Raw genomic sequence first — 15,718 nt, forward strand, 5'->3', positions numbered from 1 at the left:
AAGTACTGCATTTTGGATTCTCTTGTCGACTATGAGGACTACTCTATTTCTTTTAAGGGATTCTCGCCCACAGTAGTAGATGTAGTGGTCATCCAAATTAAATTCGTCCATTCCTGTCCATTTTAGTTCACTGATTCCTAAAATGTCAATGTTCACTCTCGCTGTCTCCTGCTTGACCATATCCAATTTACCTTGATTCATGGACCTAACATTCCATGTTCCTATGCATATTGTTCTTTATAGCATCAGACTTTTCTTTCGCCACCAGACACATCCACAACTAAGGGTCATTTCCACTTTGGCCCAGATGCTTCATTCTTTCTGGAGCTATTAGTAATAATTGCCCTCTGCTCTTCCCCTTACCATGTTGGACACCTAACCTGGGGGTCTCATCTTCCCAGGTCTCATATCTTTTTGCCTTTTCATACTGTTCATGGGATTCTCACCACAAGAATACTGGAGTGGCTTGCCATTCCCTTCTCCATTGGACCACGTTTTGTCAGAACTTTCCAATGTGACCCGTTTGTCTTGGGTGGCCCTGCATGGGCATGGCTCATAGCTTCATTGAGTTATGCAAGCCCCTTCACCACAACAAGGCTATGATCCGTAAAGGGTTGAGATAATGCTTTCTCAGTGTTAGTTGTTCAGTTGTGTTTGACTTTGCAATCCCATGAACTGTAGCCTGCCAGGCTCGTCTGTCCATGAATTCTCCAGGCAAGAATACTGGAGTGGGTTGCCATACCCTTCTCGAGGGGATCTTCCCAACCCAGGGAGTGAACCTGGATCTCCTGCATTGCAGGCAGATTCTTTACCATCTGAGCCACCAGGGAAGCCCCATGAGATAATGATGGACATGCCTTATTACAGGAAGCTGGAGACAACAACCAATTCTGCTGGAGAAACCTCTTTTCCTGCATCAATCTCCTGAGGCTGCTCAATAAACTGACCAAATGGAAGCATTCGAGAACCATGGTGAGTAGGACTTCAGATCATGGTGTCCACTAACTGGATTTTTTAAATTTTTAATAAATATGGATTTCCTGCTTTGTGAGCTCTATAGACAGACACTGAATGCTCCGTAAGACTTGGAACCTCCTAATTCTAGGCACTTATTTTGTAATTATTTCCCAATCCATTTCTTTTCGGGGAACCGAATATGGACCCTCCCTCAGGGCAGCTCTGGTAAGGAAGTTAGCATTGTTTTTTGGATTATAGTCACGCGTTATAGTCATGATACATCTAAGATTACTCACTGCAGCATTATTTGTAATCATCAAAGATTGGAAGCAACATAAATGTTCATTAATACCAACTGTTTAAATAATTCATGGTACGTCGTTATAGGAGAATGTAAATACAACCATTAAAAAGAATGAGACAGTTCTATACTGCTTTGGAATAATTTTCAAGTTATATTGTTAAGTAAAAATCAAGGTATGGAACAGTGTGAGAGGGTATGTCTTTGCTATCATTTTTGTTAATATAAGTAATGCACCCATATATACAATCACCTCCAGAAGATACACTGGTAACTGTAGAAATGGCATGTGTGGCTGACAAAATTTTTTGACCCTTTGAATATTAGATATTTTGAATTGTGAAATGTAAATTGAGTGCTTCCTTTCTTTTCTTCAAGAGTAAGTCTAAATGGAGCCTGGACTATAGATTTCCCAAAGCTCCCCACGGTAGTCTGAGGTTAGCCAGGTTCAGCTTAATTTATCTGTGAGTTGGAAATTCCAGGAAACATTAGATCCTTATCTATCTTCTTCATCCTTACCCCTCTTTAAATGGACAGATGCTGGTAGTATTTAAATCTGCTCCAATCTTAAAGCGGGCCCTCAAGGTCAAACAGGCCATGCTGCAACTTTATGTGCTGAAGCTGCTGAAAATACAGACCAAGTACCTGGGGCGCCAGTGGAGGAAAAGCAACATGAAAACCATGTCAGCCATTTATCAGAAAGTACGCCACCGCATGAATGATGACTGGGCTTACGGGAACGGTGAGTATTCTCAGAGCTTTTGGCCTCTGGGAGTGGCCTGGGGTTTAAACAAAGCTAATTAGACCTCTCTACTCTTTTTGTATGAACTGTTAACATATTTTAGATGAGAAAATATGTGACTATAGTCAGGTGCTGCTATAACAAACAGTAAGGCACTGCCATGTACCCTATTCCATATAAGCTATGGTAATTCATTATTATAAAACAAGTCACTTGAGGGATAATTACTCCTTTTCAAAACGTTCCTTTGAGTGACAGGTTTCTCTGAGAGGTTTTTAAGATTAAAAAACTCTTTGCGACTCCATGGACTATAGCCCACCAGGTTCCTCTATCCATGGAATTCTCCAGGCAAGAATACTGGAATGCATTGCCATTTTCTTCTCCCGGGGCTCTTCCTGACCCAGGGATTGAATGTGGGTCTCCTGCGTTGCATGTCTGAGCCACCAGGAAAGCCATAAAATTAAAATAACCTTGAATTATTGCAAAGCAGTTAGAAAATACAAGGAAGCAAACACTTTATGTATTATCATATTTATGCCACATTTGTACCACCCAAAGAATGAAATAGAAATCTTATAATATATTCTTACAGATTTTTTTCTTCTACATATATGTATAGGTTTTATTTAAATGAAAGCAAATTGTATATGCTATTTTATAATCTTCTCTTTTTAGTTAACATTATTTCTACCTTTCCATATCAATATATGTTCATTTTATCTAATAATCAAGTCCATGTTCAGAATTTCCCAGTTGCCCCAAAATGTTCTTTAAAGCCTTTTTTTTTCCAAGTCATAATCTAGCCCAGGACCACAAGTTTCATCTGATTGTTATGTCCATTTATTTGTTGTGAATCTAGCAGGGTTCTTTTATTTCCATAACACTGACAAAATTGAAGAACTAGACCAGCTCTTCTACAGAATATCCACCTTCTGGACTTGTCTGCTTGCTTCTTTGTGGTTTCATTTACCTTGTTTCTCTGTCTCTGGCACTATCTGTAGACTAAAAGGTAGATCTAAAGATTTGATTAATTCAACTTAAATCTTTTTAGCTAGTCTAGGTAATGTGTTATACTATTGTGAACTGCATATTGTATCACATATCACATATTGTGTCAGGAGACATTATATTTCTGATTGACCTACCAAGATATTACAGGCTCACCAGAGTTGGAAGAATTTATTTTGAAGAGCTGTAGTGGGATTTGGCCATCATTTGCATAATTGTGTTTAAGAGTTATTGGTTAGATGACTGATGATTTGTCTTTGCTGGGATTTGTCACCTGCCTGAAGATAGAGGATGGGGCTTCCCAGTGGCTTAGATGGTAAAGCGTCTGCCTGCATTGTGGGAGACCAGGTTTGATCCCTGAGTCAGGAAGATCCCCTGGAGAAGGAAATGGCAACCCACTCCAGTATTCTTGCCTGGAAAATTCCATGGATGGAGGACCCTGGTAGGCTACAGTCCATGGGGTCGCAAAGAGTCGGACACGACTGAGCAGCTTCCCTTTCTTTTGAATATAGAGGAGGCTGCAGTGAATAGAGTGCAGAGAACTAAGGGAACATGTGACTGGTAGATAGTAAGCCAGTGTGCAGCTTCTCTAAGACCTAAAGCACAGTTAACTGTTCCAGTTCTTGTGAGGTGAAAGAAAGTAAAAGTGAAGTCGCTCAGTCGTGTCTGACTCTTTGAGACCCCATGGACTGTAGCCTGCCAGGTTCTGCTGTCCATAGGGATCCTGCAGGCAGGAATACTGGAGTGGGTTGCCATTTCCTTCTCCAAGAGATCTTCCCAACCCAGGGATTGCATTGCAGGAAGACTCTACCCAGGGAAGCCTAACGCCTAAGTTCTTCTAGGTTTTTAAAACATGGGCATGTTTTATCTTGCAAATGGCAATCTGTCACTGCTGCCATCATGAGCCCAAACCCAAGCTGCACCTGTTGAGTGTGAGACGTTAAAAAATCTGGGAAATACATACCTCTGGCCCTAAAATAAGTGTCTAAATGGGGTAAAGAGAAGCAAAGCAGATTGTTTTCTGTTTTAACTTTCTTGGAAGACTTCACCTCATAATATTAACATAAGCTGCATATGGATTTATCATGCGCAGTGTGAGGGGGAGGTGGATCCAGGGAGTCAGGAAAGTCTTTAGTAGTTAGTCCATGCTGATTCTCCTTGTGCCCTTTCCTGCCTCTTACCATTCCTTGAAAAATGTGATTTCTTTCAAATGGGTAACTTCCATTCCCAAGGAAAGTTCAATAGAGGGAACTGAGTTACTATTTTGGGAAAATATAACATATATAATTAGTAACAGAGTGAAATAATGAAAAGGAAATACAATAAAAAGAGGTTTATTTCCCTCAGGGCCCTCATTTCCCTCTCAGTGGTTATCACTGTTAGCCAGTTTCTAGATGCTTCCAAAAATAGTCTCTACATGTATAAGCATATGTACATGGGCATGTATTTTTTAAACCTGACCGGCAGCATGTTATGTACTGACTTTGTACATTGCTCTTTGCAAAAAAGAGACCTCAGCTGTTCCATTGTTGGTGTCCCATAGACCATGCTCTGTGCTAAGATGAGGAGTGTCCTGAGTTGTATACATCTTTTTCTTTCTAATCTTCCCAACACAGACATTGATGCCAGGCCATGGGACTTCCAAGCGGAAGAATGCACCTTGAGGGCCAACATTGAAGCTTTTAACAGCCGCCGGTATGACAGACCCCAGGACTCTGAGTTTTCACCTGTGGATAACTGCTTGCAGAGTGTGCTGGGGCAGAGGTTGGATCTGCCTGAGGATTTCCACTATTCCTATGAGCTCTGGCTGGAGAGAGAGGTGTTTTCACAGCCCATCTGTTGGGAGGAGCTGCTCCAGAATCACTGACTGAGCTCTTATCAACAAGCATCTGATAGGTGGGGGTTGGCTCCAATAAATGGTGCTCTGCCAACCCTGCCAACTCAGCCTTTGTTTCCAGCCCTGGGAGTGCTTGTTCAGGGTAGAGCTGGCCTAGCCTTAGGACACCCAGCGTGGTTCAGGACTGATCTGGGGACAGTTAGGCCTGGAGATAGTAGAAGGCTGGGATCTTGGGTGATTTAAAAAAAAAACTGATTTCCTTGCCCTGAGGTCACTTGGGTGCCCTTGAAATCTCCTACTGGATCAGTCCTGGCCAGGCTCTTATGTGGGACCGCTCCCTCCTTTAGTCTTGCCTAGAACCAGGCTAGCCTCTACTGGCCCCAAGAGTGGGAATAAGTTTATTATGGCATTTGACTTATAGCATTCATCATAGGTAATAGGAACTGCAGGTCATAATAGAGAGGACGTTTTCTTCTTGCTCACCCTGGATTACCAGAGGGTTTGCAAACCTAACATTAAAATTAAGTCTGTATTTTAAAAGTTAACATTTTGACACCTCTTTCTAAAATTCGCTCTAAGATGATTTTTAGAGCACCTGCATCTTCTCTGTGAAGGATGATGGTTTACTGTTACATAAATACTGCATGTTAGAGAAAAGTATATCATTTAAAGTGTTTTTTCTTTATTCCTTAAGAGATCTATGTTCAAAGTGAAATTTCTTTGTGTACTCTATGTACGGCATGGAGTGATCTGCCACAAACCAATATGAAACAGTCAGGCCTCCTCCAAGGATGTTTCATGTGTTTCTGAAACCACTTCAGTCTTAAAATGACTGAGTACATTGCAGAAAATTATCCTTTTCACCCAGTTCATTTTTAAATGATAAGTTAACTATAGGAGGTTTTATTTATTGAGATGACATGTCCATTAGTGCTCATGATCGATTTACAGGAGGTTTTATTTATTGAGATGACATGTCCATTAGTGCTCATGATTGATTTATTTTTTAATGAAATAGAACACCAAGAGCATCACAGCTTACCATTTTTCTTTTTCTCCTATGTTGATTAGTGATTTTGTACCCCCCTTTTCAAAGTGTCCTGTGGATATTTAGCAATTCTGTTTCTATATTACACATTTCTTTGAAAGTGTAAGGGTTCATGTACCAACCTCTTTAAACTTCTCTCTCTTACAGCAGAATCACATGCTTCCCAACTGAAACAGTTTTTAGGAAAGTTTCTGATTCAGTCAGGATCATCTTATTTCTCTTCTGTCCTCAAAGTTATGGCATCTGTAGTTTCAAGCTTTTTTACTTTAAATGCCGCCTCCCTGCAGCAAGGACACTACTGAATCTTTTTTGTGATAGCACCAGGCCTCTTTTATGGTGCCAGGAGGTCTAGTCAAAATCAGCTTATTTACTCCACCCTTTGTCAACCACAGTCTCTCCCTGAAGTCATGTTAGAGTTGCTAATAATTTCCAAAAAAACTAAACCAAAACTCTAATCATAGCTTGGATTTTACCTCCTTATGCTGTAGAGTAGCAGGATTTCTTTTTGTTTTTTTTTTCTGGTGAGATCATGAAGAATGTTAAGTATGTAATGGATGAAACTTACAATAGTCTGTAAATTTTGCCTGAGTAGCACAGCAGTCCTCATTGCAATTAAAATTTACTGAGTATATCATTATTAAACTCTGTTTTATGATTTTAATGTGATTTAAGTGAAAAGACAACTTTTAAGGAAAGAGCAATTATCAAGCTATTTATTTTGAATACACAGTATATAGTATTTAATTTAATCAAGAACAGAGGTTACTCTTTAAAATAAGCACATGAATGCTTTCTAAGGCATAGATGTATACTAAACTTTAACATTTCATACTCTCTTTAAATAAATTGTCTCTAAGGGAAGATTAATTCTCAGTGCAGATGGGAAAACTGAGGCACCAAGGATGTGTGATTAGTTTCAAATCACATCATTTTTCTACTGACTTTCTGGGATTAGCATTCAGGTACTGAAAGCCAGTCCCATACGTTACAGTAATTGATTTGAATCTCCCAATTTGAGAATACATGTGTGTGGTTAGGAATAAATTCAGAGCAATCAATGATGATTACTGTTACAACATGGAAGAACATTATTTCAGTGATTTATAAAGTAGAAGATTTTTATTTGTGAATGTTTCAGTGAAGTTTGTGTTGATTGTTCATAACACTATATATCTACTGAAGCACTTTAATAAAAAGAGAATTGAACTGGAATTAGAAATTGGTCTTTGACTTCTTCAACACAAGAGAATCTTAAAGACATTCAGTTCAGTTCAGTCGCTCAGTCATGTCCGATTCTTTGCAACCCCATGAATTGCAGCACGCCAGGCCTCCCTGTTCATCACCATCTTCCGGAGTTCACTCAGACTCACATCCATCGAGTTGGTGATGCCATCTCATCCTCTGTCGTCCCCTTGTCCTCCTGCCCCCAATCCCTCCCAGCATCAGAGTCTTTTCCAATGAGTCAACCCTTCTCATGAGGTGGCCAAAGTACTGGAGTTTCAGCTTTAGCATCATTCCTTCCACAACTGGGTATTGTTTTTGCTTTGGCTCCATCCCTTCATTCTTTCTGGAGTTATTTCTCCACTGATCTCCAGTAGCATATTGGGCACCTAATGACCTGGGAAGTTCCTCTTTTGGTATCCTATCATTTTGCCTTTTCATACTGTTCATGGGGTTCTCAAGGCAAGAATACTGAAATGGCTTGCCATTCCCTTCTCCAGTGGACCACGCTCTGTCAGACCTCTCCACCATGACCCACCCGTCTTGGGTTGCCCCCCAGGCATGGCTTGGTTTCATTGAGTTAGACAAGGCTGTGGTCCTAGTGTGATTAGATTGACTAGTTTTCTGTGAGTATGGTTTCAGTGTGTCTGCCCTCTGATGCCCTCTTCCAACACCTACCATCTTACTTGGGTTTCTCTTACCTTGGGCTTCACGGCTGCTCCAGCAAAGCACAGCTGCTGCTCCTCACCTTGGACGAGGGGTATCTCCTTACTGCCGCCGTTTCTGACCTTCAACGTGGGATAGCTCCTCTAGGCCCTCCTGTGCCTGCGCAGTCCAAAGACATTAGGTCTAGAAAGGAAAGTTAAAATTAAAGGGATGCCTACTACTACTACTAAGTCACTTCAGTCACGTCCGACTCTGTGTGACCCCATAGACGGCAGCCCACCAGGCTCCCACCATCCCTGGGATTCTCCAGGCAAGAACACTGGAGTGGGTTGCCATTTCCTTCTCCAGTGCATGAAAGTGAAAAGTGAAAGTGAAGTCGCTCAGTCGTGTTCGACTCCTAGCAACCCCACGGACTGCAGCCTACCAGATTCCTCCATCCATGGGATTTTCCAGGCACAAGGGGGGTAGACTAATATAAACAACTGCAAAAGCTCAGGGATTTCTGACAAACCTTTTTCTCTTGTTATTGGTTCTGGCCGGTAGCTGCTACTCTGCTCAACTCAGGTTAAATTTCTGGATTAGCTCTATTGCAGATGCTGTCTTACTCTGGCACTAGGCTGATGGAATAGGCCCTACCTGGAACATGCTGTTCTCATAGTAAAGGGCAGGAGCAAAAGACCGAACCATACCATGCAAGCACATTTAAAGCTCCTGCTTGGGTGTGGCACAGGTCAAATTGCTCGTAGTGAAAGTGTTAGTCGTTCAGTCGAGTCTGATTCTCTGCAACCCCATGGACTGTAGCTCACCAGTCTCCTCTGTCCATGGAATCTCCAAGCAAGAATACTGGAGTGGGTTGCCATTCCTCCCCCATTGATTGTTGTATAAACCAGTGTCATTTTTGTCCCCAAATCACAGATGCATTCTTTTTTTTTTTTTTGGCTGTGCCATGTATCTTGTGGGATCTTAGTTCCCTGACCAGGGATTGAACCCAGGCCCTGGCAGTGAAAGCATCAGGTCTTAACCAGTGGACTGCCAGGGAATTTGTCACAAGGACATTCTTAATCTCAGCTATTTTCATTGTAAATATGGGTCATCCAACCCAGGGATCAAACCCGGGTTTCCTGCATGGCAGGCAGATTCTTTACTATCTGAACCACCAGAGAAGCCCAAATTGCTCATACTCTACTGGCAAAAAGCAATTGACGTGGATGAGCCTAACATTGGACCAGAGAAGCATACTACCTATAGGGAGGCAGTTGCAACCAGATATACGGGTAGACAGTGAGTCACAGCAGCTTCCCAGGTTGCCCTTGAGAATGGTGGTGGGACTTTCTGAGATTTTTTTTTTTTTTTTTTTTAATGACTGCGCTGTTTGTCTTGCAGGATCTCAGTTCCCCAACCAGGGACTGAACCCAGGCCATGGATGTGAAAGCCAGGAGTTGTAACCACTAGGCAACCAGTGAACTCCCTAGAGATTCTTCTCTAGGGAGTTCCCTGGAACACTGTAATGAGTGGTTTGAAATATTCACAGCTTTCCAGTGAATATTTTAAACCACTTATTTCAGTGTTTTTTGCTGATATGTTCAGTGTAGCTTTCTCGACCTTCTTTCTCCATAGATCCCCAGCTCTTCCACTTGAAAAGTATTAATCGTTGTCATATAAAGACCAGTGTTCTGTGCTTTCTGTTTTCCCTCCAAGTAGAATTCTTTTTCCTTTAGTCCTTCTTGAGATGACCCATATTTACAATGAAAATAGCTGAGATTAAGAATGTCCTTGTGACAAATTCCCTGGCAGTCCACTGGTTAAGACCTGATGCTTTCACTGCCAGGGCCTGGGTTCAATCCCTGGTCAGGGAACTAAGATCCCACAAGATACATGGCACAGCCAAAAAAAAAAAAAGAATGCATCTGTGATTTGGGGACAAAAATGACACTGGTTTATACAACAATCAAACTCATGACTTTGCTCTCATTGGATGCTATAGCTGAGCTCTGTAGCCACCTAAATATCCTTACTTACATCTTTGTCATATTCACAGGTTCCAGGAATGAAGACATGGACATACCTTTTAGAGGGTCACCATTCAACCCACTGAAACTCATCAGACACTAACAAATAGCAATATTGGTTCATTTACTCTATCAGTATTAGAGGTATAATGCAAGATCCAGGGAAGTTACTTGCAGCTATTGATGGTGTCAAAAGAGATTCAAGTAAAGAAAATTTTAGCCTTGGGTAGAGGATATGACATGAGGGAACATGTGTAAAACTGAAGAATACATTTATGTGTTGGTATTTTTATTAAGAAGGTACATGTAAAAAATTCAAATAATTTTCAGAGTACACAGTGAAAAATGTAATCTCCCAACCCAGATCTCATCTAGTTCCCCAGAATTAATCACTGTATTTTTTTCTATATTTTATTCTTTCAGAAAATTTCATATCCATCTCTTTGTCATCGACATTTTTTTTTTTTTTTACAGATAGGAGTACAAGGTACTGTTCTTTCTCTTATTTATCCTGGAGATCTATTTTTCTATATCAGTATTCTCTTGTATGGTTAAATTTAATATATCAAATAATTAAATAATTCTTCCTTAACTCTGCTTCCCGGCATTTTCCAGCTGAGAAATGTTAGGGCCAGTGCTTAAGACTCCATGCTTGCATTACAGGGAACACAGGTTCAACCTCTGGTCCCTAAGATCCCATATGTGGTACAGCCAAAAAGAAAAGAGGTTAACTTTAAAAAGAAATGTTAGAAGAAAAGGTATAGACAGGAAGGTCAGGCTGTGTGCATGTGTGTATGTTGTGGTGGGGATGAGGTTAAGAGATTCACTCAGTTCTCACAGCAATAGGCCAAAGCTAGCTGAAATACAATTTCCTACCAGCAGTTTCGGCCATTCAGACTCTCAGCTCCTGTAAGCTGAATGAGATTGTGTCTAAGTGGGCTGTGGGGGATGTGTAGCCTGTTTGCTCCTTTAGTAGTTAGTCAGACTTAAATTTCAATAAGCAAGATTTAAATTTTTTTTTTATTTTATGTAAAAGAAAATAACCAAAGCCTTTCAAAGGAACTGCAAGAGTACAAAAGTCATCCTACCTCTGCCCAAAAACCTTTGGTGACAGTGACTTTCTTACTAAATAAGACAGCACCATCTGTCCCCTTGCCTCCAAATGGAAACATTACTTTGAATATTCTGTAACTTTTTGTTCAAATGCTTCATGGAGCTAGCAGGACAAAGATCCTCCATGTGGATGCCTGTGAAAATATGTCTTTGCTGCAAGATGTGAGATAATTTACCCAGAAAGGCCATACACCATAAGAGCTCAGATTGACGGTGCAGCACCCAACTTGGTGAGTTGGAATATCCAGGCTCTGCCTCCATGAGCTGTGTGGTAAGTGACAAGTTATTTCGTCTCTCTATGCCTCAGATTAGTAGTAGTGTTAGTCACTCAGTCATGTCCGACTCTTTGTGACCCCATGGACAGTAGTGTGCCAGGCTCCTCTGTCCACGGAGTTCTCCAAGCAAGAATACTGAAGTGGACTGCCATTTCCTTCTCCAATGCCTCCGATTCCCCATCTATAAATGGGGGTAATAATACTACCCACTTTCACCAGAATTACAAGGATTCAGTTGTCACTCAGTCATGTTCGACACTTAGCGACCTCACGAACTGCAGCACGCCAGGCCTCCCTGTCCAACACCTCCTGGAGCCCACCCAAACTCATGTCCATTGAGTCCGTGATGCCATCCAACCATCTCATCCTCTGTCGTCCCCTTCTCCTCCTGCCCTCAATCTTTCCCAGCATCAGAGTCTTTGCAAGTGAGTCAGCTCTTTGCATCAGGAGTTTCAGCTTCAACATCAGCCCTTCCAATGAACACCCAGGACTGATCTCCTTTAGGATGGACTTGTTGGATCTCCTTGCAGTCCAAGGGACTCTCAAGAGTCTGCTCCAACACCACAGTTCAAAAGCATCAATTCTTTGGTGCTCAGCTTTCTTTATAGTCCAACTCTCACATCCATACATGACTACTGGAAAAACCATAGCCTTGACTAAATGGACCTTTGTCAGCAAAGTAATGTCTTTGCTTTTTAATATGCTGTCTAGGTTGGTTATAACTTTCCTTTATAAGGATTAAATGTATCAATATAGTGGTGCTTAAAATAATGCTTGTTAAACATGAGTATTCAATAACTGCTGGTTATTCCCACCCTATTAAAGAATCCTCCACCAGGAATAGCATTTAAGTTTAAATTCTCTAGCTCAGGGGTTAGCAAACTATAGCCCAGATTTGGCCCACCAGCAGTTTTATACAACCTGTGAGCTAAGAATAGTTTTTACATTCTTAAATGCTTAGGTGCTGGGGGGGAGGGATCCATAGAAGAAAAATATGTCACATGAAAATTCTGGGACATTAAATTTTAGTTTCCATAATAATTGTATTGGAACACAGTCACGCTCATTTGTTCATGTGTTGTCTATAAATGCTTTCATTCCACATCAGCAGAGTTAAGTAGTTGGAAAAAGAGGATACAAGGCCTGAAAAGCCTAAAACATTTACTTTCTGAGTTTGCCAACCCCTGCCCTAGATAATTTCCTCAGTCTGCCCCACCTGGTCTTACTGCACTCCAAGGTTCTCACTGTTGGGACCCTAGTGCTTGAGATTATCTATGAAGAATTTTATTTTTTCTACAACTTCCTCTTCAAAACTCAGGCTACATTGGATGAAGTGAATGCAGTGCTATACTGTTGAACTTAATGAGATGAAAAGAAAAGGAAGGAAGGGAAGGAGGGAGGGCGGAAGGAAGAAACCACCAGAGTAGAAAGGAAGAAATAGGAATTTTTAAATATAACTTCTAAGAAAGATAGTGACAGAATATTCTAAGTTTGAATACTCTAAGAATGCACACTTTATTTCTGGCAATTTTTTTTAAGAACAGCACAGTTAATGTTACTATTTATAAAGAAGACATAAGGATGTGTACTCATAAACAGATAAAATTAGTGCTTTTCTAATGTGAGTTTGAATAGTTATCTAAATTTAACATCATCTTCCAGTTTACACAGGAAGATTTGTTCAGTTCTTGTAGAACAAATGGATCTTAAGTCCTGAACATTAAGTGATTCTTGAGTGGACTGGTATTTAAGAAAAATGCTTATGTTGTCGATGACAGTTTCCTTTGACTCTGCAACCTGTGCTCTTTGTTGTAAGGAAGTCTGCTTTTCAGCCCCACACCTCAGCAGCCCTCCTCACCTCCTGCAGGTCAGTGCTAAGGCTTTCTCCAGTGCAAAGACTGATGACTCTTTCGGTCAGTGGAAAATGGTGCTGCCTTTGAAGTTGTACCGGTTGTCACTAGACCATCCATTTTATGTTCCACCTGTCCACTTTCATGCTTTCTTGTGCTTTATATGTTTTTTTTTTTCAGACCTCCAATCTGGAACTCAGGAAAAGCAGGACTAGAACAGATCTGAAACTAAGCCAGGTAGACATTAACCTGAGAAAGTTGTGATGACCCCACTGACTGTAAGCAAAGAGTATGAGCTGCCCCAACCCAGGGATTAACAGAGGGACCAGCAGAGGAGAAAGCACAGGTCTTCTCTAAAAGCAGCTGGAACTTTGGTTTGCTTTGCTGATGAAGGATTAGAGAAAGGAAATATATGAGAACTTGGTACACAAATACCCCCGCTTTGGAAGCCAGTTCATCAAACATATGAAGGAAAACAAAAACACAACTGACCTTGGTTACAGAGCCTTTCAGGACCCTGCCCCTGCTTCTGGGTCCAGTCTCCTCCTCCTGCCCTGGGCCTGCAATGTCCTTTCCCCTGACCTTGACATAGCTGACTCATCCTCCAAATTTCAGCTAAACCTCAGAGAGACCTTCCCCATCCACCAGTCTAAGAATTGTCAGCCATCATCACATCAATTTAATAAACTCAATGTAATACATCCTGTTGCACCTATCATTTTTATGTCTGCCAAGCCCCCCACGATTCCCCCCCGCCCAAAGAAAAAAAGAACTTTGTTGCATTTACGGCTGAATTCCTGGGCCCAAAATTGAGTGTCAGGCACATGATAGATGCCTGAACAGTGGAAACAGTGTCAGACTTTATTTTTTGGGGCTCCAAAATCACTGCAGATGGTGACTGCAGCCATGAAATTAAAAGACGCTTACTCCTCGGAAGAAAAGTTATGACCAACCTAGACAGCATATTGAAAAGCAGAGACATTACTTTGCCGACTAAGGTCCGTCTAGTCAAGGCTATGGTTTTTTCTGTGGTCATGTATGGATGTGAGGGTTGGACTGTGAAGGAGGCTGAGCGCTGAAGAATTGATGCTTTTGAACTATGGTGTTGGAGAAGACTCTTGAGAGTCCCTTGGACTGCGAGGAGATCCAACCAGTCCATTCTGAAGATCAGCCCTGGGATTTCCTTGGAAGGAATGATGCTAAAGCTGAAACTCCAGTACTTTGGCCACCTCATGTGAAGAGTTGACTCATTGGAAAAGACTCTGATGCTGGGAGGGATTGGTGGCAGGAGGAGAAGGGGACGACAGAGGATGAGATGGCTAGATGGCATCACTGACTCGATGGACATGAGTCTGAGTGAACTCTGGGAGTTGGTGATGGACAAGGAGGCCTGGCGTGCTGCGATTCATGGGGTCGCAAAGAGTCGGACACGACTGAGTGACTGAACTGAACTGAACTGAACTGAACTTGAATAAAAAGAAGGGAGATGACTCATTAAAATGAATGAGGTGCCTGGTACTAAACCGTATTCTCCCTTTGCAGGGGGGATGTCAGGATGAGCTGACGGTTGGAAGCAGAACTGCTGCTACTGGGTCCTTTCTTGCTTTATCCCACAACCAGTATAAGAACTTTTTCCAGGCTCTTTTAAAAACCATTTTGTAGGACCTCCCTGCTCCTCCAACGGTTAAGAATCCGCCTGCCAATGCAGGGGACACGGATTCCATCCCTGGTCCAGGAAGATTCCACCTCTCAGTGGGGCAATTACGCCGGTGTGCCACGACTACTGAAGCCCAAGCGCCTAGAGCCTGTGCCCTGCAACGAGAGAAGCCACCGCAACGGGAAGCCTGTGCCCTGCAACTAGAGAGAAGCCCCCACTTGCCACAGCTAGAGAAAGCCTGCGCACAGCACAGCCAAGATAAATCATGAGAAATTTTGTAAATTTTGTAACGTTTCTATTATTACAGGCTCTTTTAAGACATTTCCGCATGTTGTTTTCACTTCAACCCTCAAAGGCTTTTATCTCATTTTCCAAAAAAGTACTGGAGTCTTGGCTAACTTCTCCAAGGTCAGTGAGTGGCAGAACTCACACTCACAGCTGAATCCGCCCACTCCAAGGCCAAGACGGTACCCCCGCCCCGCCCGGCCGGGTGTGGCCCGGAGCCAGCCGCCGCTGCGCCGAGCCTGGGTTCCACGAGCGCGCAACCTTAGCCAGAGTCGCGCGAGGGACAGTGGTCCGGCCAACGCGGCGCACCCGGGAGGGCTGGCGGCGACTGTCAGGAACGCGGGGGAGGGCTCCGCGGACGGGGTGGGCGGGTCGGACTCTGCCAACGGCCGGGCGCCAGGCCCGGGTGTCCAGGCAACAGGTAAACACTGCGCGGCCCCGCCCCCGCTGCGCGCGCCTCCCGACGTTTGTGCGCGCGGCTCTCCCGCGCCCGCGAGGCGCACTCGCCGCAGACGAGCATCCCGGAACATCCGTGCGGCGGGTGCGCAGTCCGGCGTGGCGGCCGCTCGGTGGCTGACGGCCTCCTTGGCCCGCCGGGCTCCCCTGAGCGCCTCGGCCTCCTTGCGCCGCGCCGCGGGAGCCGGTCCCAGACAAACGCGGCGAGGTCCCGGGACCGGCAGCGGTTCGCTGGCGAGTGCCGAGGCGGCAGCCCGGTGAGCGGCAGGAATGGGCGCGGGGGCGCCGCCCCG

General features: G+C 43.1%; 1 protein-coding gene across 2 annotated transcripts in view; it reads left to right on the forward strand.

Moving 5' to 3' along the window:
• The window catches only part of STRIP2 (striatin interacting protein 2), a 45,959-nt gene extending 38,854 nt beyond the window's left edge, over nt 1-7,105 (forward strand). For both annotated transcript variants that reach the window (XM_069586947.1, XM_069586948.1), the window contains exons 19-21: nt 868-972; nt 1,796-2,000; nt 4,625-7,105. In XM_069586947.1, the coding sequence (XP_069443048.1) occupies nt 868-972; nt 1,796-2,000; nt 4,625-4,875 (561 nt within the window). In that variant the 3' untranslated portion in view covers nt 4,876-7,105. The remainder of the gene's footprint in view (nt 1-867; nt 973-1,795; nt 2,001-4,624) is intronic.
• Nucleotides 7,106-15,718: the final 8,613 nt, after the last annotated feature.

This window comes from Ovis canadensis, chromosome 4 (genome assembly GCF_042477335.2).
Source record: "Ovis canadensis isolate MfBH-ARS-UI-01 breed Bighorn chromosome 4, ARS-UI_OviCan_v2, whole genome shotgun sequence".
Lineage (NCBI taxonomy): Eukaryota > Metazoa > Chordata > Mammalia > Artiodactyla > Bovidae > Ovis > Ovis canadensis.